Raw genomic sequence first — 25605 nt, 5'->3', positions numbered from 1 at the left:
TTATGTGTTCTCATTACAGAAGAGAAAAGGAAAGAGAAAGAAATTGATAGAGGGAGGGGAAAAATTGATAGAGAGAGAGAGAGAGAGAGAAGATATCACATCAATTACATTCATATGAAAACAAATTCTGTTCTGTTAGCAGTTAAGTTGTGTAAGTCAGGTTGAGGGCCAAAAGATTAGCTCTATTAATAATTGCTCTACAAACTAATTTAGATTAGAATAAAATATTGACATATATTTACCCTCAAACCTTTCCTTACTAGGCTATCAGATCATTACATACTATTGTTTTCTTACAAGTCTTACTCACAGATTCTCAGCTAGGATAATTCCTCAGAACCCAGTTATTCCACTAGAGTGAGGAGAATTTGTAATTAGACAAATGAGCCTCACTGACTAATTTCTTACGTAAACAGTAAGATGCTTCACATTTTTTAAATTTGATATACACAAAAATATAGCCATTAATTATTTTAAACAAGTACTATCACAGAATTGGTCAGGTTGGAAGGGACTTCAGTGGGTCCTCAGGTCCAGTGTCCCAGATGAAGCAGGGTAATCCTACAGCACATTGCACAGGATAGTCCAGATGCAGTATCCAGCCACATACAGTTCTTTTATTCTGTTCTACTATTATGGGATATATACGTGGGCGGATTATGTATTAGGTTTATTGTACAATTATTCAAGACTCACCTACATTTTGCAGTGTTTAGACAGGGAAGTGAACCCACATAACACTCCACTGAAGTCAATTGGAGAAACAAAGTAGCCTGCTCCAATGCTACAGATCCAGGACCAAAGCTAAAGTTATTAAAGAACTTTGCAAATTATTCTTGGTCCTCTCCTAGTTTCTTAGTAAAAATAAACAAGCCTCAAAAGCAATAGTTCTGTATATTATTGCATTAAATACCACAGCTGGAAAACTTCTTAATATTAAAAGAAATATTACTTAGTCATGTTTCTTGCCAGAAAATCCTTTCTGCATATTTCTCCCATTCCTGGAAAATGGTTGATTCTCTGAGGAAGTAGAAAAAAAAAAAGGAAAATTAATTGAAACTTTTTAGTTTTTCTGGCATATTTAATTACAGTCATTTAAAACATTCAACTGATTCATCTGCATGCTCAGGCAAACACAAGTACTGTTAAATCTAAATTATTTAAGATAATATCTTACACTATACTACCTATTCTTAACAACGCTGAAGATGCTGCAAGTTGTTTTCTCTTCCATCCATATAAGTGCCCACTGTAATTTCATACATGAGACTATCATACTTTTATTCACAAAGCTATCTAGAAACAAAGAATGCAAACACAAGATAATGGTAAAAAAACCAAAATATTGATTCACAGGACTGTGGAGAGAGAGCTCTGTTTCCTAACTTACTGCTTCAAAGCTTATGAGAAACTTATAAATGATGTTTTGTATCTTCTTTAAATTGATCATTTCACAACACCCAACTGGCAGAAAAAAGCATGAAAGAGCAGCCCCAAATACTTATACACCAGATTCCAAGTGGTAAGAACAAATAACTCTGGAAAAGAGAATAGGATTTTAAGCTGTGCAGTGGTACAGCCTTAAGGCAGCCTGTTTGGTTGTGGTTTGTGTGGGTTTCTTTTCCCCTCCACACAAACGGAACTGAGCAGTTACTGACAATTACTGAACGTTTCAGAGGAAAGCAGATTATGGAAACATGACAGAAATCTTGAAAACCACTGCACCTGATAGTTCTGCAGCTCAGCAATCTTCTCTTGCTGCACAGCACAATCACTCCAGATCAGATTTGCTGTTTCATCCTCATCACGTGTTTTCACAAATCCCATCTCTTGTATTACTATACGCACTGTGGAGAAATCACACTCTTAGGCACTATTTTGAATCTCTAAAATAGATTCATTTTCAACATTTAAAAAGCCAATTAAGATTTTAAATACTTCCAATATAGAGCCCTTCGTCAGGGAACAATGTTAGCATGGCAAGCTATTTATCTTGCAGTATTTCCATCCGTCTATTGCAAACCTGCCATTATAATGTTTCAGCACCTTAAAGTGAGGCAGGAATCAGCACAACCCCTGATGGGAACTGCAAAGAGCTTCAAGGTATTCCCCAACCATCCAGCACAAATCCTCTTGTACAGCAGTTAGATTTAATCTTGGTTATGCCATAAGTTAATTTTAAAACAGTGATGACTGTAAGTGTCACTGCAGATAGGGACAAAAATACCTCCTTAGAGAAGGTACAGTGTTGCAAAAGCAAATGCATGCATTATTTTAATTTAAAAAAAATCTGATTACATGTCATGCATAACTCTGATTCTAGGAAAAAAATATTTTAGCACTAAACATGAAAATACAAAACCTTAACAGACACTACTGAAATGCCTCTGTATAGTAATTAGAGTATTTAACATTGAATTTACACTGCTTATCTTTCAAGGCTTTAATAAACTTCCAAACACATATGTATTTAGAAGGCTCTTCCACAGCTGTCTTGATTACTTAAGTTTTTACATTTCAAAGTAACAAGTGGGAATCAATATGAGTAAAAAATGGGGATTCATAGATGCACAGTATCCAAAGCTATGAATTAAACGTTACAAGAAAACCCCAGGTTTCTTATAAAAGGAACTCCTTCAGAAATGTCTCACTGTCAGCTTGATACAGAGTCCATTAATTCAGTCCATTAATCAGTAACTCTCTCACATCAAAGGCTATTAGGATGAAAACAAAATATGCAGCTTCCTACCAATTTCATATTTCGTGCCAGCAATATTGGCAGTGATGACTCCATTCTTCTTCTTCTTCTTTCTGACTTTTCTTTTAATCGTGCTCTGATAGGGTAGTTCTGAACTCAAAGTCAGAGGAGCAGTTCCGTGGTTATCTTTGAAAAATAATGTTGTAACTATTAACATTTTTATATCTCAAATTACATATACAAATTAACTAAAAATACAAACAGTACTCCATCACAATTTATAAGTACAAGCATACTGAGTAATTCATAGGGTATATTAAAAATCCAAGACTAGCATACCTCCCTCATTAGGAAAGGATGGCATTATAACCTAGGATAGTGCAGAAATAGAGTTCAAATTCTGTTCCAACTTCTCAGTGAAGGGTGAAACTGTCAAAGCCAAATTACTTAAAACTCCAGTCATGCCATTTCAGTCTCTAGTTGTAGAAAATATTCGTTCTGGAATGGACAGATACCTGTGTTAAAAAAATATAAGAGAGACTTTGTCATAGGCAAGTCCTGAAAAAAAGAAGTAAATAGCAGGAAACTAAATATGAAAACACTTTTAATTGCATGTATAAAGAACTGCTTATTTTAGAAGATTGATCAAGCTATTGTAAATACAAAACTTTATTCATTGCAGTTCAATTATTTTCTTTCTGGAAAAATCATTTTGCGGTGATAATTTTCAAAATGAAATTATATTACCTCTTTTTCTGATTTTCATTCGGGTATGGGACATTTTGGACATGAAAATAGGTAACACTGAATCCAATCAATAACGCCACTTTCTATCTCCATAAAGCTCAATGAATTTAGTGTTTTATACTTTAAACCATATTTTAAGTAAAAAATTAAAATCAGACACACTGTGTGATAGGTTTTCAGTACCAAATGGGAAATAACTGAAATCACAGTAATAATCTGTTTCCTCTTTTTTATTTTTCAATATTTTTTAAAGCAATTGTCCAATAACCATGTGGTAATGTGGGTGCAGTTTCATGACTACTTCATGACATAACAGATATGATTTGAAGACATTTTGGGTTGACAAACATTTAAATGTTCAGTTTTTAAAGCAAACATTTATTTGCATAAAATGCTATTTTTTACATCTACAGTCACACAAAATTCCCTTTTCCTTTTTTCCCCTCATGAATACAGCACTACATGAAAAGTCACTCATATTAAGTTTTTTAGGTCCAGCTTAAGCACCATAAGAACAATGGGTTAAAATATTAGGGAAAAAAACTTTGGGAATACATCACTTCTAAACACACTGCTCCATGACTCTGGACATACAGCACTATTATACCAAAGTCTGTAAGGCAATACAGCCTGCTGTCTTTGGCAGGCTGCCTCAAACAAATCTACATGTTTTCAAAACATATTTAATATGTTACTGATCTTTAAAAGCTTTCATTTCTTTTCTGCAGTTATATGTGTAGCTAAAGTTCCTCACACTAGCTTTAGATCAGTTTATATTGCTGCTTTTGGTGATTGCAAGACTTATTTAAAATAGCTTATAGAGAGCACAAGGGATTTCTTCTACTATAAATAGCAGAAAATTACAGCAAAGTCAAATTCAGCCATGACTTAAATGCAAAATATATGTGGTCATTAGACTGGACAAGATGTGCATTAAGGAAATTACTAAAACATTACTTACAAGTCCACATTTTTTCTTTTTCTCTGTGTGTGTGCACACAACAGAGGAGAGAAAGATGTATTTTCTGGACAAGTCAGCCACCTTTTAAGAAACTACAAAAGCAGATATTTTGAGCTCCAAGATCTAACTTCCTTTCAAGACATTTACCCTTAATAGCCCAGTAATGCAAAAGCATAAAAAGAACAGATCATGGTTCTTTTATGACTGTCACAAATATACCAGGAGTCAAATTCTGCTTTGTAACAAGACAAATATCTCCCTCATGACCATTTAGTGCCCCTGAGTATTTATCCACAAAGAACAGGAGATGTTTTATACACAGATACAATGTCAGCACAGCAGTAACACCCAGCCATTTTGAAGTTTGAATGTTTTGGATGACATTATCTGAGAAGGTGGCCTGAAAGTCCTTGGGCCCACTGGCATACTAAAATTAGACACAGAGTTGGGAAAGCAAAGCATTTGTCCTCCTTAAAACCACAGTGAAGGAAAAGCAGTGCTGGGCACAGTGACTCACTGGCTGTTGCATGTTATCTGTTTCTCAGGCTAAGAATACCACTAGAGTACAAGACATGCTTAGTTCCTGGGAATAATACTGAAGTACATCTGTTAGCCAATTAAGGACTTCTATGAATGTACAAAAATGCATGGCAGTTGTTTCTTTGCTGTACTGACTAAAAACTTGTAATAAATTTGGAAGAATGTTAAGAGGACTAACACTGCCCTGTGAGAAATGTCAGCCCTTTACTAACACAGCATGATTTACAAGCTATGATATGCTAATAAAAAGCAAGCAGCTCATAGAACTTTCATTCATCTTAGAATCACAGAAAATTATCTGCCCAAAGTTACTGTAACACACTGTGTTCTGAAGGTGGACCATAAAATTCCAAACTGCACCACACTGCTGAATTACTGCTTTTCTTTAGATAGACACTATTCCTTTCTTCTCAAAAGAATACTCTTTAGGGTCAAGGTCTGTGACCACTCAAGTTTTAAGCACACATACAGGAGTGGCTGGTAAAGATTTATGGCTACCTTCAGAGTATTCTAAGGACAATTAGTAGTTCAGCCATAAGGAAAACAAAGTAATGGGACTGTACTCTGTACTCCAACTTACTTTAGGATTTTAACTTCTCAAAAGCACCATTCCATATCAATAAATATTTGTATTCTGACCTAAGCTTGTATGTAATAATTAAAAATTATTTTACAACTCCTTGACTTCTCTTCAGTAGTCCATCTTCAACCAAGTGTTTCACTGAATACCAAAGCACCAGCAGTTCTATACCATTAGTTTTCCAAAATATTTTACACAGGATGCAGTCCTTCCCTTTGTTCCTTTCCAAAAGCCAAATAAGGTCCAGTGAAATGGGACAGTCTCAGCATTTTTTTCCCACCATGTCAAGTGACAGATCAAGAGTCATGACATGACATGTCAAGAGACACTGCATCTCATCTGGGGGGATACATTACCCAGAGCAGTGAATTGCTGCTGTGAATTGTAGGCTAAGCCATGGGAGCAGTAGAATTGCCCCTGTTTAGACCTCCCTGTTTGTGCATCCCCAGTGCAGTAGCATGAGATGCTGCAATTCTGCAGCAAGAAAACCTAGCACCACCCTGCTGAGGAAGCTGCAGCCTTCCCAGGTAAAATGCAACTGTTCCTCTAACTGCCCTTAGATGACCAACTCTCTAAGCAGAGGAATGGATCACTTGGGAGAGACAGGAATACTCCTCTCAGAGCAATACATAAAGGGCAGCTGCTGAGGGGAGGGAGCTGGAAGGAGGAGAGCTCACTCGGACAGGCCCTGGCAGCCACAAGCTCCTACAGCTCTTTTTAAATTCTATACAGCAGAAATCATCCCAAAGTTATTTCGTTCTCTGAGCCAGGTCCTCCCCAGGCATCTTCTTCTAGCTCACATCTTCTGATTTGTTGTTATTGCCAAGCCCTACTCCCAGGTCAGAGCAGAGCTGAAGGAACAGCAGCACAGATTGCTCTGCAGGCAGCCTTGGCCAGTTACAGGCCAAAGCTGATTGCAGGACTCACCCAGATCATGCACAGTAACAGCAGCAGCATTGTCAGGTAATGACTGCATCAAATTCTGAGTCAGTTCTCATACCTGTGACAAGTTTTTGCTTATAAAATAAGCATAACCTATAACCCATGTTCAGCTACAAAAATGCAGAGGCATATCTCGCTTGTAATCTACCTGAAAGACCTGTTTCCAAGAGATTGCTTTAAATAACATAGGAGAAAGCATTCTATTTTCAAACTGGGACTTTTGGAGCAAGTCAGCTGTCAGAAATCTCCGAATTCACACTCAGGCAGAAAGGGATTGCAGTTCCTGCTGCATATGTCATTTCCCCCCTGAAATCCTGATACACATAAATTAGTGAAGGTTTGTTGCTCAACCATACAGATTGAAGGGCAGCTGAACAAAAATGGTTAACATATAAAGGGAGAAAGACTTGTGAAGAAGAAATGAAAGCATCTTCATCAGGTTAGTACACTCTTATATAAACAAGCACTTGGACTAAATGTGCTCGACAGAGGAGAAAAAAAAAGATGAGATGTTATCTTTACAGCTGCCTAGCAAAGGTGTGAGAGTGACAGTAGGAAAGATACATTTCTGTTCTAGAAAGGCACAGAAGACAAAAAAGAAAAAGGGAAGAAAACAAAAAAAAGAAGAAAAAAGGATCTTTTTTCCTCCAGGGACAGGAGAGGCAGGATATTCGGGCTGGAGAGGGAAGTGTTGCACATAGACAGAGAACATAGCAGATGCTCAAGTCCATTTAAAGGAACAGTGCCTTGGTAAAGAGCAGGGGACAGTGGAAAGAAGTGGTTTCATAGTTAATACAATGATTATTTGACAAATTGCATATTGTGTACTGTATATTCTAGAAAGTCAGAAATTAATAGTATTTCATGCTGTTACACAAATTAAGTGTATCATAATAAGTTAGTAAATTGCCCTGAAAGATACTCTTCTGGCCTAGATTATATGCATGTATTTTTTAACAAATCCCTCTCTAATTTCCCTGTTTTTTTCTCTCCCGACTACTCACAAGTGACCTCTGCCTTTCACGAACCTTCACTTCATGTCTTGATGCAATCTGGAAAGTTTTTAATCTCTAAATAGTAATTGTATGTCATTAGACCCCATCCCCCTTTTTCCCCCCCAAACAGTAAGTATCACAGAAAAAGGTTGGATTAATCAGATCAAAAAAGAGCAAGGAGAGTCAAATTCAAACTGCAAGTAAGGTAGTGCAATTTGAGAATCTATTCCAAACAAGTCAATGAGAGTCTTCAACCTAGTTTGGATCATACCAGTAACTTTGAAACCACAACTGTGCACCCTAAGAAAAAGAGACTAGATTGCATATGCACATTTAAAATTATTTAATCTGATATATTTAGTCTCTCAGAATGGTAGAATCACCTGCTACAAAGTACTCTGTGTTCCACACATCACTCAGTGTACGGTTTGCAATGAGAACTTCCTTCCTTCTAAGCAATTGTGATACTACTGGCACCCAGTTTGAAAAGCTCCATGGGTTATACATGTGTTTAACTTCACATACATGAACAGAAAACAAGACTTCAGATCTTAAGCCGTGGTACATATGACAAGACTTCTCAAAGACAGCTAACATCCTACATACCTAGGTGAAAGGCTACAAAAATGGATTGTCAGGGTAATTCCCTGAATTCTTTGGGTACAGATAAGTACTCACTCATCAACAGTGAGCTGGAATATTTTAGAACAGATTTTCAAACTAGCAGACTGCTTTCCTCTGAGCCCATTAGTGCAATTTACTCAGTGCTGTCACAAGTGTCTGCAAATGCAGAGGAGCTGGAAGGAAACCCACAAAGCTCCTGACATAAGGAGCTTTCACAGTGAAATGGAGACACAGTGGAGATACAGTGACAGGACTGGGCAGGTGACCACAGGGACGGAAAGTCAGCATCACAGTGCTGCAATCCCCACTCTTCATTTAGCTGGAAAATTAAATTAACAAAAATTTCACAGAAATAGGTAAAAGAAAGATGTGAAAATAGTCTTCAGAGCATTGACCTAGCAAACATCTGAGCTCTGGGATTTCTCAATCTAATATTTAAATCAATTACCCTTAGATCTTAGAGCATGGAAGTCTGGACACACCGTAGTGAGGGGTGTGCTATTTATTACAGTTATGCAAACCTATAATCTAGTGTTGATCTGGAATTAAGATATAAAATTCAGATTTCTAAATGAGATTAATAGAGCAAAATGCCTTTTTCAGGACCCTGCTCAGCAAGATAATAACAATTTTCAGTAATGAAACTGCAGAACTAAAAGCCTCCTATCCTTCCATGATTTTTTAATATATGGTCTTATAAAATGTATGTTGAAGTGTTCCTGCTACAAACAAGCATAGCAAACAGTTTTATTGTTACATGTTCAAAGAACAATTTGGTGGCAAGTTATCTCTTACAGAGAAATTCTATATGCAAAAAGTTGTCTTCATTTTGAGGCTTGATATGTCAAAGTGACAAGATTGTTTTTAAAAGGCTATCTGTCAGCTGGCTTAAAATTGCATGTAATTAGGGCTTGTCCAAAATATTCTGAAGTCAAATGAAGTCTATTAATTTAAATATCCTTCATTCCTACCTCTAAGGAGATGAGACATTTATTCAGCAGCTCTTTCAGATAAAGAGGGTGTACAGAGTTCTCAGGTGTTTGATTTGCTAAATGGACAGGTACAAGCTACAAAGTAATCCGAACAGCATGATTTACACCACTTTTTTTGAATCATGCAGTCCTGTAAAACAACTGTCTGAACTAGTTTATCCGAATGGCCAGCATTTCCATTTCCCTAAGGAAAACCAAATGACCAAGCCAAGCTACAGTGCATTATTTTAAATGGCTGGGGTCCAGCCAGGAAAAGACCCTTCAGTGCCAGCTCCAAGGCTGCAACATGCAGTGGCACAGAGCCCCAGGAGCTTTGCAGCGTTAGTTCACAGATTTTACTTTGGTCTTCCCCTGACTTAGCACTTCACAGCTTTGGATTGTTTTTTTATTGTTTAATATCTCAAAACATCTACGAAATTATAAGTATAGAGTGCCCGATTCAGAAAACAGGAAATTAATTAGAAGATGTTAAAATGTGGAAGTTTCACATCAAAGTTTCACAGGCATGAATCACTTCCTACTCACAAAATGCAGAGATCACGACTGAGCATAGAAGCCATTTTTTTAATTTCAGTGTTGTCTTGAAATAATATTGCTTCTTTTTTCATTCATCCATTTTCCAAAATGAAACTTCAAAACACTGGCCAAATTTAAATCAATGTCAAATCTTTCAAATCTGAAGATGGTTTTCTGTTTAAAAAATGACCTCCAAAGTGACTTTCATAGCAGAGCAGATAATGTGACTATCTGTTAGCTCATTCTCACCCTTCAAAAGCCCTTTCTAATGTGATAACATATTTCAGACTGTTAGCAAATTGAGTACTATAGAGTTTCATAGTTATGGTTTGTATACTGAACAAGGACTATCAAAGAAAGTGAGACCAAATTAGAAAAGTATAGAAAGGTCAAGGTTTGAATCTTTTACTTGTTCAGTAAAACGTTCAAAATATATTCATTGACAAGGCAAGAGAAAAGAATCCACATGACTTAAAAATCAATAATGCAAAAATAAAATGCTGTGAACTTTAAAACAACCTTATTTAGCATTCATAATGGCAAGGAAAAATATTGACAAAATAGCTCAAACAAGCAAGTGTAACAATGCTTTTATACAGTAAAATCTAAATTTCAGAAAATACATATCTCTGTCACTTGCTGCTAAAAAAAATCAGCTTTCATGTTCTACTCTCTGCCAGCAAAAAGCAGAGACAATGCATAGATCTTGTATTACTGTTCACCACTTCACTAAGTGTCAATAACACCATAAATCTGACAGCAGAACATTTCACTAACTCTGGAACATAAAGCATTCCTACCCCCTGATCACAGTAAGTTCCACTGAACACTGCTGAATGGAAGCCAATCTCTATTTATTATAGAACCATTATGTACAACCATTTTTTAATATTTCATATATATATATATGAAATGGTTTTATATAAATATATTATACACAACCATTCCACCTTCATTTAAACCAGCATTGGTGTTCTGTAGGCATTTCCAGCCTAGAAATGCACACACCATTAGAGCCTCAGCCACATCAGCTGTGCAAGCCACAGCTGAGTGGCCAGATATCCATGGCCACAGGAGGGCTGGAGCCCTGTCACCTCAAATGAAGCATTCCCCTGAAGCAAACAGCACAAGGACATTGGTTTGCTTTGTGTTGAGGACCGAGGCCAGGAAGCCACACTCACTGATGGACTCACACACTCTGTGGTGAGACAGCCATGGCCTCAAAGGAGTGAAACAGAGATGACAACATCCCATAATGATCCTGTGTGGGAGTAATATTGAGGTGTGACATCAACATTGTGGGTTTGGTAGGGGAAAAGGTAAACAAGAGAGACTTAGATGAGGAATTTGAATTGTGGCATCTGTGGGAGCATCTCTGCTCTTCTTTTGACTTTGCAGTGTGCCATCCATGCACTTCATTACAGCACGTCAACACACACCAACAGCTACCACACAGTGCTTCAAATTGTGTACACCATACACTAATCACTGCTGGAATTATACTACTCCTTTCTTTTTCTATCTTCCACTTCTCAAAAGATTTATTTCTCTAGTAAGAGCTAGAGGCCTTAGGGATCTACAAGATAGGAAATTTAACATTTCACATATATCAGCAGAGCTGTCTTAGCATAAAAAGCACTGATCCTTTAATGAAGCTGATATATTTGCAGTGATTCATTATATTATAAATAGACCTTGGGGAGAGATTTGCTAAGGATCTTAGGGAAGAAAAAAAAAAAGAGAAAAAGATATCTTTAGACCGTTCCCCCTCACACATCAAATTCTCCCTCCCTTGCTTCAAGCTGGCAGCATTGACTTAGTGTGAAAACAACCTCAAGCTCAGGAACAAAGAACACAAATATGGTTAAATTCATTTCTACATAGTTCTGTGTATGACAAGAGCCACACCTAAGCCCTGTGCTGGTCTGCATAATTTCATCTCCTATTTTACAAGCCTGCAATTCATAGATTCATTTCAGCATCACTAGACATGGGCTGCTGCCTTCACACACGGCCCACGACAACTCTGATTGAAGATTACATCATCCTAATTCACATGCTGCCACATAACATTGTTTTCTAGTTAAAAACAAGGGTGACACTCCCACAGCAGTCTGAAATTTAAATTGGCAGACATTAGCCTGTAGTTTCAGCATCAGATATGCAAATGTTAAGACAATAATCAGGTCTTGAATAAATCACAAAAAAAAGTTTCTTGCAATCATAAGAAACATTTATTCAAAGGCTTCTTGACCATGAAAGTACAAGAAAGATGTTCTTACATGATCACCAAGTTCTTTATCACATTATCTTGACATTTTCAACTCTGAAATCATTTGCCCAGCTCCACTGGCAATACCTGTATGCTTGTATGAGTGTTGGTAGATCTCTAACATTTTATTGGCTGTCATATACTTCTACCCTATAAAGAACAAGTGACAGTCAGAAATATTCACAGCTGGCCTACAGTATCACTGAGGCTACTGCAGCCAACACTCAGTGCTAGTAAGAGTTTGCAAACAGCTGATAAATGAACCAGAAACACCAGCAGCTATAAAACGTTTCACAAAAACATGCTTTCCTCCCCACAGCTTAGTACCTGGGGCTCAATGGGGTACCACTGATTTAAAAATATTTTTGCACATAAAAACAGGAGAACATCAAGCAGTTTCAAAAGGATGCGAGCCCTCAGAAGCTTCTTTAAATGAATTGACCTGATTTACAGAAATTCCCTTAAAAGGCTGGATTGGCTCCAAACCCTCTGTGTCACACAATTTTATCCATTGTAGGGGATCTAAATAGAGTATCTATCCTCATTGGCAGTGATGAGGCTCAATTATTCTACTATAGGAATATTTTGTGCAGATACTGCTCACCTGTAGAGAAATACAGCATGTAGTCACAAAGCCTAGAAAAATTACATCTTAAATATTGATCCTAAATGTAATACTTTGAATACCCAAAATAGGACAGAAAAGTGAAGTGTACCAGACCTTATACACACTAGCTTTAATTTTTACTTAAATCATGAGAATAGTCTACAAAAAAGCAATTTCCTGGGATTTGCTTGAACTCATGGGATCAGGATAATGTACTTTCTGAGTAAGTACAGCATTACTGAGGTAACCCTGTAGTATTCAGTAGTTTATTTATTGAGTAATCATGCACCACCTCTGAGCTGCAGAGCCCATATTGACAATAGCACCAGAGCTTTTTAATGTAGTTTAAAATAGTTCCAAAACCCGAGGAGAAAACTGCCCTAAGCATGACTACTGCTTCCATTGCTTTAATCACAGCAGAAGCCGTGTTGCAAGTTTGGAACAATATCACAGTTAGTCCTGTCCTCATCCATCTTGGTCAAGTCCCAAAAGCTACATTTAAAAGTAAGAGGTTCTGGCATGTGTGTATTACTTTTTTTCTTCCCTTTTTTCTTTTTTTTTATTTAAAAAAAAAGTGTTGGTTAAGATTAAGAGCTAAGAGCTACACTTGAAAAGTATTCTGAAATAAAAGTCTTCAACTAGAGGCTGGAGCAGTGAGATATACTATTCATTTAGCAAGGCTCAATTTTATTTTCCATTGCTTTAATCTTATATTTCTTAAAGGCACATTCATAATGAAAAAGAAATCCATAAACTTACATAGTCAAATGCATGCTGGCTGCAAAGCTAATTGCTTTTCAAATATTCAAAGAAACAAATACATTAATTTCTTATTATGTAATAGCAACAGACATCACTGCCAGCCAAAATAAAACATGAGTGGGAACTGAGCCACATACTTTTTTTTTATCATATTATCCTAGGCAGAAAATTATGAAGTTTATTCTTTTTTACTTCTGACTCTCTCAGACATATCATACCCTTCACACTATAGAAGAATGTGGCCAGAGAGTAGCATATTTGCCTTGTAACCAGATAGGGAAAAAGGAAATGCACCAAACTGAGTCAAAGGTATTTTTAAATCTAAAGGTATGGAAAAAGTACAACACACCTAATAACTAAAACAATAAGTCTTTCAGAAAAAGTTTCATGCAAAGTGTCAATACAGATGAGAATGGAGACAATCACAACTCTCATCCAAATAGGAAAAAAAAGGATAATAAACTGGCATTCATAGTTGGCCATTGACGCAGAACTCTGAATATTACTTCACAAATATGAAACTTCTTCCCAATTTTTTTAGCTCCTTTGATTGCTCAAAGGAAGAAAAAGCTTTCTTTGGGAAATTTCCTAGTCCCATCATTCTGAAGATACATACAAAAATGACAAATTTTTTCTCAAGTCCATAATGTAAATGAGATCAAGCACACAGGATTTTCTCTGTAACCTAGTGAAGTAAATACAGATTTCTATTGACTTTTGTGGACTTTATATCATGATGCTTCAGTTCCAGGACAGACCTGCTGATGACACAATTCAGAATTATAATTAAGACTCTGGTCTCATCCACATCAAAACTAGAGTCCACTTAAATCAAGCTTTCATCACAGTAGAAATTACAACTCAAACTTACTGAGTTGCCTCCAAATTTCTCTCTTTCTTGGCAAAGATTACAAGATTCAAGTATCACTTTCAGAATTGTTTGGCTGTCTAGAGGTAGGACTTCATATTCCACAGCTCATGCAGGATTCACATGTTTAGAAACTAGGATTACTGTGCAGGTGATATACAGATACACTGCCACAGAAAATGCTTCATGCTGCTCTCCACAAGTACCTTTTGTCCAACTAGCAGCTCACAATTTACTGCATTCAATAGATGCTCCTGAATACAGTTCTCTGTTATAAGGAAAGATAAACTGCATGAGAAAAAGCATAAAAATATAGAAAAGGAACAAGAATCCTGGGAAAAGAATTCATTGCAAAATATATGTGGTGGACAGAATGCATGAGCATTCAAACTGAAGGCAAAAGATTTCAATTAACATAGTCTGCAATAGTCATAGTGAAAAAAACCCACAAACAAACTGAACGTTTGCAGCAGCATGTGGCAGGTTGATACACCAAATTCTTCTGCATACAATTACTGATAGAGCAAAACATTTATTTATCATGGATTTTGCTGACAAGATTACATACTGCAGAATACACAGTCATACCAAGACCTCCCACTGATATTGAAACAGATTTTAAATAATTCTGCAGTAGAAGTAGCAAAATGAAATCACTTACGGTTAGTATTGCATTGCTGGAACTATCTGAGGAGTCAGCTCTCCGGAAACATGTTTTTCTATCAATAATTGACAGCTGATACAGTTTCAGGCAGTAATACACCAGGGAAGGATTGGCTGCAGCAGCAGCTCCTTCCCATTTAGCCTATCTCTAGCACTTTTTAGATCTCTTTCTTAACCCTTTCTAGGTATTTTCTCCTGTGTTTTGGGTGGCAAGACAAAGGCACGATATATGCTATAAGAAAAGAATGCATTATTTCCCACTTTACTTAGTGACAAGAGTTGTGGGAAGAAAGTCAGTAAGATTTAGTCATAACAATAAGCTAAAAAGAGATACAATCTAAAAACAGAACATGACTCAGTGACTGTAAAGAGATATAACAGGGATATGAGCTACTGTAACCAGGACAATGGTTTCTCCAAACGTAGAATTAAGAGGTCAAGACTACAATAACACAAGGCACTGGTATAGAAGGCTAAAGAAGTTAATAATTTGCAATAAGAAAAAAGATTCTCATTCTCTTCCAGGCTTGGACCAATGAGATCTGAGCTTTGAAATCAAACCTACCTGGTTTCAGTGAAGCCAGCATTACAACCTTATAGATCAATTTTTAAACCAAATTGAAATATTAAGTGTAGTAATGGAAAGAGAAAAGGTACATCCTTTACTGGAATAGCTGTTTCTGTAGTATTCTGAAACAATTCACACTCCTCAAATTGGTTGCTTTCTTTTACAATGTCAATTTATACCAATAAGAAATTGTTTTCTGATATCACTTCAAAAGATGGCTTTTCTTTGTCATATTATTCTTTTACATTAAGAAAAGATTGCTCTGATTTGACAGCTCAGTACACTTTAATAGACAGTGGGCCACAAAGGACATCTGACAATAAAAGGTTTGAAAAAGTTCTTGTTCAAATGGATTACTCTTCCCCCCACAGAAAAAAATAAATAACAGCCACCAAAAAGAACAATCATGGAAGAAAACTGGAGGTACCAAAACTAATGTTTTGCATTAGTTTTATAGGAGTCAGGCCCATGGGATGTGCCAGACAAGACTGACTGCACCACTAGTGCCATACCTATCCTACAAGGATGTGATGCCTTAAGTTTTAGCTTTCATGTTATCCAGATTCTGTGCTGCATTGGTATATAACTCTGAACTTCATATAAAGAGTTAGAAAGTTCTTCTCACAGTTTAGTTAAATAAAACAATCCCTTTCCAGCCCAAAAGGTATAAACAACAGCAAACTGAGAAGAACAATCTGGGAGGATAAGACTTCATAACCTAAAGCTATAATTGGACAATTAGCCCCAATATATAAATGGACCAAAACTTATAAAAGTGTGAAAATGTGTGACCCACTGTCTCTCTTGGGTGTAGCGTTGGCCAGGCTCTTGTACTGCCCAAGGTGTAGCCTCTCAAGGCATCAGATGAAGTATTATGGATAGAGTCTAGTGAGATGGAAAGGGATATATTCACATAAACTAGCCAAATGCCAGCCTTTGGAAATCAAATGCAGGTAGAATACAGCTGGGGAACAGAGTGTGCAAAGGTTGCAGTGTATGTAAAAGACATTTCCCCTTACTTCCTACTCTCCTAATTTGTAAATTATAGGAGCAGAAGCTCTCTCTGAACAACAGAGAATGTCTCTTGCTTGCCCATCCTAGAGAAGGATGAAGGCCCCTACTTCAGTCATGATTGGCCAGGTATGTCTTCCAAAACTGAAGAAATTACTCAAGGACTCCAAAACAACAGGGAATTATAGGAGAAAACTTAGTGCAGCCAACTGAGATGCAATTTCATGTGGAAGAATAGAACAGGGAGTGAAATCTGGACATCTCTCCTGAAGTCTCTTCCCACAGATGACTTTTCTCTATGGCTCCTCATACTGTCTTGGTTCCAGGTGTCATACATCCAGCTGTTGCAGAAACTCAGCTTCAACTGTACTATTAATCTGTTATCCTCAAACAACTGGAACTGTATTATGCATGCATATCCCATGACTGAGACTTTTTATTTATCAATGAAACTAAATGGTGTGTTGACTATCTGTTTAAGACCTTCCCAAACACACATTCACAGAGATAGATCTTCTTTTTTATTTTCATTTCTAATAAATTTTATTTCATTTTCCCATAAAATATCAAAGACTTGCTTCCTGTATGTGCTTGTATTCCTGAGTGTTGCTTTTGGCAAAAAGGCCACAATGTCCTTTCATTTTCTCTTCATACCTAGAGGCAACAGAACAAAGTAATATATAGGCTTTTTTAATTGACTGCTCGAGGTCATTAACTGCATAATTTCTCAACTGGTGTCCAGACTTTCAAATCTAACTCTGTATTGTTCCCTTACTTGTCTTCTATTTCTGCACTTGTGGATGCTGCTCTGGGTCAATATTTGCCACTGTCTAAGCTGAGTTGCCAACTAAGCACCACGCTGCCACTCGCTCCCTTCCCCACCACCTCAATCTCCCAGCATGGGTGAGAGAATCAGAATCAAAGTAAGAAAAGTCATGGGTTGAGACAAAGACAGTTTTATGGGGAAAGCAAGAACTGCATGCACAGGAAAAGTAAACAAGGAATTCATGAACCACTTCCCATGGGCAGCAGGCATTGAACCATCCCCAGGAAACCAAGGCTGCATCACGAGTAACAGTTCTTTGGGAAGACAAAAGACACCACTCCAAACATCCCCCCCTTCCTCCTTCTTCACCCCTCTTTATTTGCCAAGCATGACTGTCATATGCTCTGGGATACCCGTTGGTGGGCTGGGATCTGCTGTCCCAGCTGTGTCCCCTCTCAATTTCCCAAGCATCCCCAGTCTCCATGGCAGTACAAGAAGCAGAAAAGGCCTTGGCTCAATGTCAGCCCTGCTCAGCAATAACAAAAACATCTCTTATCAACAGTTTTCAGCACAAATGCAAAATGTTGCCCCAAACTATGTACTGTGAAGAAAATTAACATTTTCCTAGCCAAAACCGGCACGATATCCTACAAGACTCCCAACTCTATGAATGTGAAACAAGTTTGGCTTGAAATAGCACTGATTCCTGTAACTCCATACTTTATTTTATTCACTGGATATCTCCTTTTTTCACTGGATATCTCCTTTCCATCCTCAGAAACATTATTTTCAGTAAATGCTCCCATTTCTTAAGTGGCATAAAATGTACCAAACTCATGTTCTCAGATCATTCTTGCTCATTTTTAGAAAAAAAAAATCTTTTTATTCAAACTAATGCCTAATTGTTAATGCTCACTAGTACTTTATAGTCTTTCAAAGACTTCAAGTTGACATAAAAAGTTAGGATAGTATTATATGCCTCTAAAAAGCCCCATGAAATAAAATGTAATTCAAAGGGCAGTTTTTTCTGGGTGTGTAAGTTGCACATCTTTGAGATTTCTTTCACCAGTAATTCACATGAAGTGTTTTTGCATGTTTCTCCCACCTTCAACAAAACCAAGATAAGCTTGGAAGGATAAAACACTATTACAAATTCACAGAAATTTCATGTTCAATGAACACTAAACACTTGACAACCACCCACAAAAGCACAGAAAGCACAGTCTTCTATCACATAGCTCTATTCTATATTATTCAAGAGAAGTTCACTCTGAGCAAGCAGATAAGAATGATTTCATCAACAAATCACACAATATTCTGTCCTGTCAGTCCACTTGTTTTTTGTGGTCGTAATCAGTATCAAGATCTTTGCCCCTTCACCTGCAACAATTCAGTATTAAGCATCTGATTTCATTTTCTCATGCTATATTCCAGTGCTTCCACTGCACCCTATAGGGATATAACTGTGTTGGTTTTCAAGTGCTAAAAATAAAACAAACACATGTCAACCCAAGGACAAAGTTGAAAGGAAACATACTTTAATGTAACCAAAGAAGAATATATTTAGCATTTTGCTACTAAGCAAGGATGAAAATAAACATGTCAACACATTGCTGTGTCTAACTGTGAAACCCACACCCTACTCAACTCTTTCTGCAGCATTTATTATACATGAAAAGTGGATTTAGTCTTCATTTCTTTATTCTGAAGAGTGACTGTTACTACTCCTGGCCACAAAGGGCTCCTGAACCACAGTGTAAAGCACTTCCATCCTTTTAGGCAGTCACTTTTTCTATCAATTAACAGTAATGTAGCCATCTAAGGTGCATTTGGACAGTAGTGCATATTAAACTTCAATCTGGAATCCTTCCAAAACCAAATACAAGCATAAATGGCAAGTGGCATGACACTCACTCCACTCCAGAAAGTAAAAAGTGATCCTAAATCAGAATGTTTTCTTGTGTCTTTCTTTCATTATTGTTAATTTGGGCTCTCTGTAAAGCAGTACTGTTCCTCTGTCCCCAGAAATGAATGTTCATAAAAATCCCATGTGATCATACTTTTTAGTACTGCCATTGAAACAATATGGATCTGTATTTTAACATTTTCAGTTATCTGAACTTTAATACTTAACACTGGGAAAACAAATAGTACAATTTATATATACAGTGGTCTTCATTTTGGAGATCCTGTATTCTGATTAAAACTGATATTGAAAGCAAGAACCATTATGTCTGCTTTACTTAACCTTTCAAAACACAAAGCCAAAAATTTATTCTAATACATTAGAGGTTGTTTTGGAATTCAATGTTGGTAAATGAGTATAAACTAATGAGGTAGAATTATGAAACCATATTGTACAGTTGTATGAACTCTTCAGTGAGAAGGCAGGGAGGGAAACTGGGAAATGCTCTTAGCAAAAAGCTCTTATTTAACCCCTACAGAACCTGTAGGTTCTTGCCTTCACTGCCATGAACAAGAGGATTCAGTAGACTGGGGCACTATGGAATCTCCTGGTGTCAAAGATTCTGGCTCCAAGGGGTTGCAACCCTGGAAAAGGAACATTTGCTCTAATGCCCACCAGGTTCCAAGGCTGACTCCTTCAGAATGTCACCTTTTTTCTCACATATCCATACAATATCAAATTATTCTTTTACCCATCAGTGTAGTAGACATCAACAAATTCCATTCTAAATTTAAAAATACATTAGTATTTTAAATATTAATGTTTAAAAGGCTCACTGGTTCTGGTAAACTTTCCAGGAAGCTCATAATGTTTGCAAAAGGAGTAGTTGCAAAGTGTCATTCTGGCAGGACTTTAGGTAAGCAATTATGGATCTCTAAAGAGTTCCTGTGCTTAATAAGGGCCATTTGACTTCCATCAGTAGATTCAAATGGCCCCAATTAACTTCTAGGTATGAAGAAAATAAAAATTAATCGAGGGCTAAGTGTTCTGAAGTTCACAAGGGAAAAACAAAATCCAGCTAATATGCTCCAATATGATTGCTGTGGTACTTACAGTGAGATTCTTAGCTTTGACAGTTTGTATGCACCTTTCCAAATAAAATGAACTCCCTCTTTCAAGCAAATCCAAACTATTCCTTCCCCACTCAGATCATTGTAGAGTCACTGTCAGCTATGGATGATGGAAATACCTCATCAAAAAGAAAAAGACTGGATCACATTCATCGTTTTTGTCAGGGACTGATACAAGGCCTATCAAAAAAATTCAGTGTCATCATGGTTTAGGATTGCCCCAAAAGCCACAGCACTTCAAGGCAGTAATAACACTTGGAATTTTCTGAAGATTTGTGGAAACATATAAAAGTGAGAAATTAGCATTGTCAGTTTCTACAAGATATCTTCGCACTGATAAATCGTAGCACAAAATTTAAAAAACATTAGTAACTCATATAAAAAAAATATCTTGCAACAGGCTGCCATGTGCATTTTTTAAGACAGGTGCTTTGCAAAAGTAGATGCAGGGTAGCTTGGAAGATGTTATCCATTTCTCTATTTCAGACATCAAGGTTTCATTTTAATTTCTTGTTGCATAAGGATTTACATACTTAGATTAATGTGTTCTCAATTAGTATGAGACATCTGCAAGTAGCTAGTAAATGCAAATATACTCCTTAACACAACATTAAAATATAGGCAAGGAAAAAATGGGGAAAAAAAAGCACAGAACATTAGAAAATGTGGATGTACAAGAAATTTGCCATATGTATCCTACAGAGATTTTAAAATTTATAATAAATATCCATGGATGGAGATTCAAAATCAAAAAATCATACTTCAGTCATTCTTGATGTTGACAATTCAGAGTGAGCACATTCAGCAGTCAGCATCAGTGTGCCACATTTCACCTTCAAAATTCTATTTATGGCCTTCATTACCAATATACAGCAGTAGAAACATCTTAAAGAAAAATCCTAACTATACAAAAAATCTGCAAGATGGCTTTGTGTCTAACTGCTTCTTGGTCAATTAATCTCCCAGTTCTTCAGAATTGTCCGCAACTAAATCTATGATGCCAACTTACCACTATCAGCTTTGGAAGAACATGGGAACAAATTTTATTTTGATTGCAAACCTAAGCTTCAGATTACTAAAATGACTGCTAGATTACTGGAATGATTACCTAGTAACTGCTGACAGGCTTGATCTCCTGGCCTCTTCTAACACTCCCAAAGTGCTGGGTAGATCCCTTTGGAAATATGTGGAATGTATCCAAACCATCAGAAATCTAGAATAGGGGCATTTTTCTAAAAAAAAAAAAAAAATTAAATAAATAAATAAATAAATAAACCTGACAACTATTTTTCTATACTTTCTTGCATAATATCGTGAATACCTGCAGGTAAAAACATATGTTGTCATTATAAAAGAAGTCACATATTCTGTAATAAATAGCTCATGTAGTTTTCTGAAGCTTTGGAACATTTTTCTCCAGAGAATCTTGCTTCAGAAGTAATAGCTCCATATGTCATCACAGGCATTATATTTACTCACCGCACAGGAAATCCAATCACATAATACCTGCTTCTCTATTTTGTTTATTTGTTTGAACTATCATTAGTTCAAACAATAACATGTCTTATTTCTACTAAAACCCCCATCACAGCACTTAAAACAGTGGTAAAAGCTGCTACAGATGCCAAGTCACTGTATATTTTGAGATACTCTGCAGTATTTGGGGGACAACCAATTCCCACAGAGCAACGTACTTCTAATCATTCCTGTGTGAAAAGAGCCAGCAGGATTTCTCTGAATATTGTTTAGATAGGGACTAAGACTCTGGTTAATTAATGAGAGATTTAGACAGAAAGTATCCTGAACTAGGGGTGGGTGGGATGTGTGTGTTTCGTTGGTTTAGAGGGGGTTTAAGAAGGAATAAAGTCTAATTTTGGTACTCAAACTGCAAATACATAAGAAAGGCACAAAAGCGATCAATACTGAGACCTTAAGTCAGTTTCACAGAATTGAGCAGTACGTTCAAATTCCAGCATCAATTGCTTTTCCCTTTTGCTTACAACTATGTGTGGTTTCAGCAGCAGAAATTCAAAAAGATCCCACAGATTACGGGCTTCCAGCTAAGCACAGAAAGCACAGGAAGATATTTGACTTGCATCTCCAGAGATTTAACTTGTTCTACATTTCAGACTCCACTGGGTACCACTGCCAAAAGACGATCCCATTTTAACCTTAACGGGTTCTGAAGAGACCTGGCCGTACGTGCGATACTACCCGCACAGACGATGGGCTTCGCATGCAAAAATTGGGGGGAGGGGGGCGAGAAGAGAAAATTAATACCTTTAATCCTGGAATGCCTCCTGCTTCCCTATTCCTCACACTGCGACAACACGCGCAGTCATCCTCCCTCCCTGCGCGAGGGCTGCCCGCTGCATTGAGGAAACTTCCCGAGGGGCCGCTGCCCGCGCTCCCGCCGCACCTGCCCGCGGCCCCGAGCGGACAGCGCTGCCCCGTCTGCCCCGGGGCACCGGAGGAGCGGCGGGGCTGCCGGCACTTCCCCGCGCTCCCGCCCCGCAGCATCGCCCCGAGCCGGCGGCAGGTCCCGCTCCGGCAGCCGCCGGTCACCCGGCACCCCCGCAGCCCCCCGGCCGGACACGGCTTCCCTGACCGCCGGCGATGCTGAATCACGGCGGGCCGCCGCTCCGCCGCCTCCCCGCGGGGGTGGCAGCCTGTCCCCCGCCGCCGCAGGAGGAGGAGGAGGAGGAGGAGGAGGTGTCGCGCCCCGCCGGCCCCTCACCCTGCCCTCACCTGCCGGGGCGCGGGCGGGCGGTCCTGCAGCGCTCCGGTGCTCGCGGGCGGCGCGTGCTGCGCCTCACGGGCGGCGCGATGCCGGGCGGGGCGATGCCGGGCGGGGCGAGCCCCGGCGGCAGCATCCGCGCCGGGCACGGGCGGGAGGAGGAGCGGGAGGTTACGGCGGCGAGCCGGGACAAACCATTCCCTGCGAGGGGGCACTGCCGGCGGCCGGGCGGCCGGGCGGGGCGGGGAGCGCGGGCCCTCCCACACAGGTACGTGCGAGGTTCGCCCCCGAGGGGCGTCGGGCGGCGTCAGCGGAGCGGCGCGAGCGGCGCGGCGGGCGCGGGCAGCGCTGCCGGTCCGCCGGTGCCCCCCCCGCTCGCGGTGGAGCGGCCCGCGCTGTCTCGCTGCCCGGGGACGCGAGCGGACCCGGCGGCCACGCGGGCAGCTCCCGGGGCGGCCCGCGGCCGCCGGGAGGAGCGAGGCGGGCCGCGCCGCCCTCAGGGCTGGCTGCGGCCGTCTCCCTTCGGCCCCGCCGAGACGCGGGACCCATGGCCGGCTCCGGCTGCCGGGAAGCGCCTTAGGAATCCTGCGGAGTGCTCCCCGGCCGCTGAGCCCCGAGCGCGCCCCGCCGTGAGGCGCGGGGAGGCTCCCCGAGCGCCCGCGGGGCCCGCCGCGCGTGGGGCCGGGGCGGGTGGAGGCGCCCGCAGGGCCCGGAGCCGCCGGCGGCTGCCCGCGCACGGCCCGGCACCTGCCCGATCCACAATGCCGTGCCCCCTGCCCGCGGCTCCGGACAGGTTTTTTTCCTCTTCCCCTTTGGAACCGTAGCCAAATGTTTTCCTCCCGTGCGCACAATCGCTGTTGGCCGCTCTGAAAGAGCCATTTCGGGCTTTTCCTGAAATACTTTGCATCCTCGCATAAAGGCACGTGACCTAATCAGATAAATGCAATAAAGATTGAAAAAATAGAGAATCGCTTGCCAAACAAAAATTTTTAGGAATTTTTCAGAAGAATAAAAAGTTTGACAAAAAAAGAATACTTACAGAATAAATCATAAAACCTCAACTGAAATTTAGTCAAGTATCTCAGTAGATTATGTAGTGTCCTCTGTATTTATCAAGGTTAGGAGCCCAATTCACAAGCAGTGGAAGTGACCATGGCATTTGATTTCATCTGCATTTTGTTTGCCATGGAACTAGCGGTAATCTTTTATCAACGTCTGGTTTATTAATTAATGAGCTTACGTTGTTCATCCTTTTACATTCTTACATCACACATTCCTCACTACTACATACCTTTAAAATCAATTCCAGTCTAGTCTTTTTTGCATTATCTCTTGGCTAAAATAATGTCATCCTGGAGAATGTCTACAACTACCTCTTCAAGGCAGTTAGAAATAAATCTCTTCAGTAGGCTTAGTTTCAGGTTTTCTATTTCTTGGTCAGAAAGAACTGAAAAAAAAAGTTGATAATGTTAAATGAAAATTTAATTGCAACTTGATCAGCATTAAGTTTTTTTTTACTCTCTTTTTACATCTTTTGAGGTAAGCTGATACTTTAATAGGAACAGATTGTGGGCTTCTTGCAAATGCTAAAATTATTGTTAAGGACAGAAAAACACATTAAAAATCCTTTAGGAAATCCTAGAGAGATATCAGAATGTTTTCTCATGTGTGGTATCAATTTGTAGCTTGTAAAGTTGAAGAATTTACTTTCTACAGACATGGTATTTTTCATTGGGTTGGATGACAAACTATGTTGTGATTTCTACTGATATGCCAAAATTATGATTTATTTCTAGCCACAAGCATGTAATCTGATAGAAGCTCCCATGCTTGTTTGTGTGTTTGTAGGAATAGGTCTGAATTTTAGTGATAGAAAACCCATGCTAAAGCAGCAGGATCTAAGCTAGTCCCCATGTAAACAGTCAGCATTGTCAAGCTGTGCCAAAGCTGTGTTCCAGGATGCTCCTGAGGACAGGTTTGATTCTCTTTCCGTTAGTCATTTGGAATGCTGCCACTGACTGCAGATGAAACCATTTCCAAGGCTGCCATGCACTGCACGGTATCTCTGGGTCAGAGCTTGGGTTGGGCGTGCAGCAGCCCCTGCCTGCTTTGTTTTAGTGGTGTGTCCACATTCCACAGCCCCAACCAGGCCTCTCCACCCCACTTTGCTCAGCAGAGGTGTGCACACACACAGAGGTGTGTGTGCACACCTCTGCTGAGCAAAGTACATTGGAGCTTGGGAAGAGCAGCAAACCACAAGGGAGTTTGTGATGAGAGATTGCACCCAGCTGTTGCTTTATGATTCACAGGCAAACCTGAAGTTTGGGATGGAGTTGTCAGCCTGCTTGCTCCTAGGAGGATTTTAGGATAAGCCTCCCCTTCCAGGTGCAGCTAATGCTTCCTCTTTTCAGAGGGCTGGTACCAATGGGTGCTGTTCTCAGCTGGGAACACATCTTCCCAGCAAAGGCCAGAGCCTCACAGCAGAAATGCTTTTTGTCCTCTCCATTCCTGGGAGGCAGGAGGCATTAATCTCTTCCTGAGTGTGCTTTTAGTTGTTGTTTCCCAGAAGCAGATCAGATTTACTCTTTTTAATGCGATCTGCACTCTGAATCACTCTGAGAGTAAATGGTACTCACTACCTCCATGTTGAAACATTAGAGCTTACAAAATATAGTAAGGAACCAAAGCGGGGTATTAAATACACAGATGCTTAATTAGGA

General features: G+C 39.3%; 2 protein-coding genes across 5 annotated transcripts in view; one reads left to right on the top strand and one right to left on the bottom strand.

Moving 5' to 3' along the window:
• TTLL7 (tubulin tyrosine ligase like 7) overlaps positions 1 to 23009 on the bottom strand; it is a 65869-nt gene extending 42860 nt beyond the window's left edge. For 3 of the 4 annotated variants that reach the window (XR_004980600.2, XM_036387511.2, XM_036387509.2), the window contains exons 1-6: positions 22897 to 23009; positions 21257 to 21380; positions 3038 to 3213; positions 2750 to 2884; positions 1726 to 1847; positions 953 to 1020 (exon numbers count right to left, since the gene is read on the bottom strand). Coding sequence is in view for 3 of the 4 variants with exons in the window: in XM_036387511.2 (XP_036243404.1) it covers positions 953 to 1020; positions 1726 to 1847; positions 2750 to 2884; positions 3038 to 3062 (350 nt within the window). In the remaining variant the exon portion in view is untranslated. The remainder of the gene's footprint in view (positions 1 to 952; positions 1021 to 1725; positions 1848 to 2749; positions 2885 to 3037; positions 3214 to 21256; positions 21381 to 22896) is intronic. The other variant, XM_036387510.2, reaches the window with a different exon arrangement.
• A 50-nt stretch (positions 23010 to 23059) lies between these two features.
• PRKACB (protein kinase cAMP-activated catalytic subunit beta) overlaps positions 23060 to 25605 on the top strand; it is an 80862-nt gene continuing 78316 nt past the window's right edge. The window contains exon 1 of the mRNA XM_036387517.2: positions 23060 to 23153. The gene's annotated coding sequence lies outside the window, so the exon portion shown is untranslated. The remainder of the gene's footprint in view (positions 23154 to 25605) is intronic.

The sequence above is a fragment of the Molothrus ater genome, chromosome 9, assembly GCF_012460135.2.
Source record: "Molothrus ater isolate BHLD 08-10-18 breed brown headed cowbird chromosome 9, BPBGC_Mater_1.1, whole genome shotgun sequence".
In the NCBI taxonomy this organism is placed as follows: domain Eukaryota; kingdom Metazoa; phylum Chordata; class Aves; order Passeriformes; family Icteridae; genus Molothrus; species Molothrus ater.
This window is presented reverse-complemented; position numbering and strand designations above follow the sequence as displayed.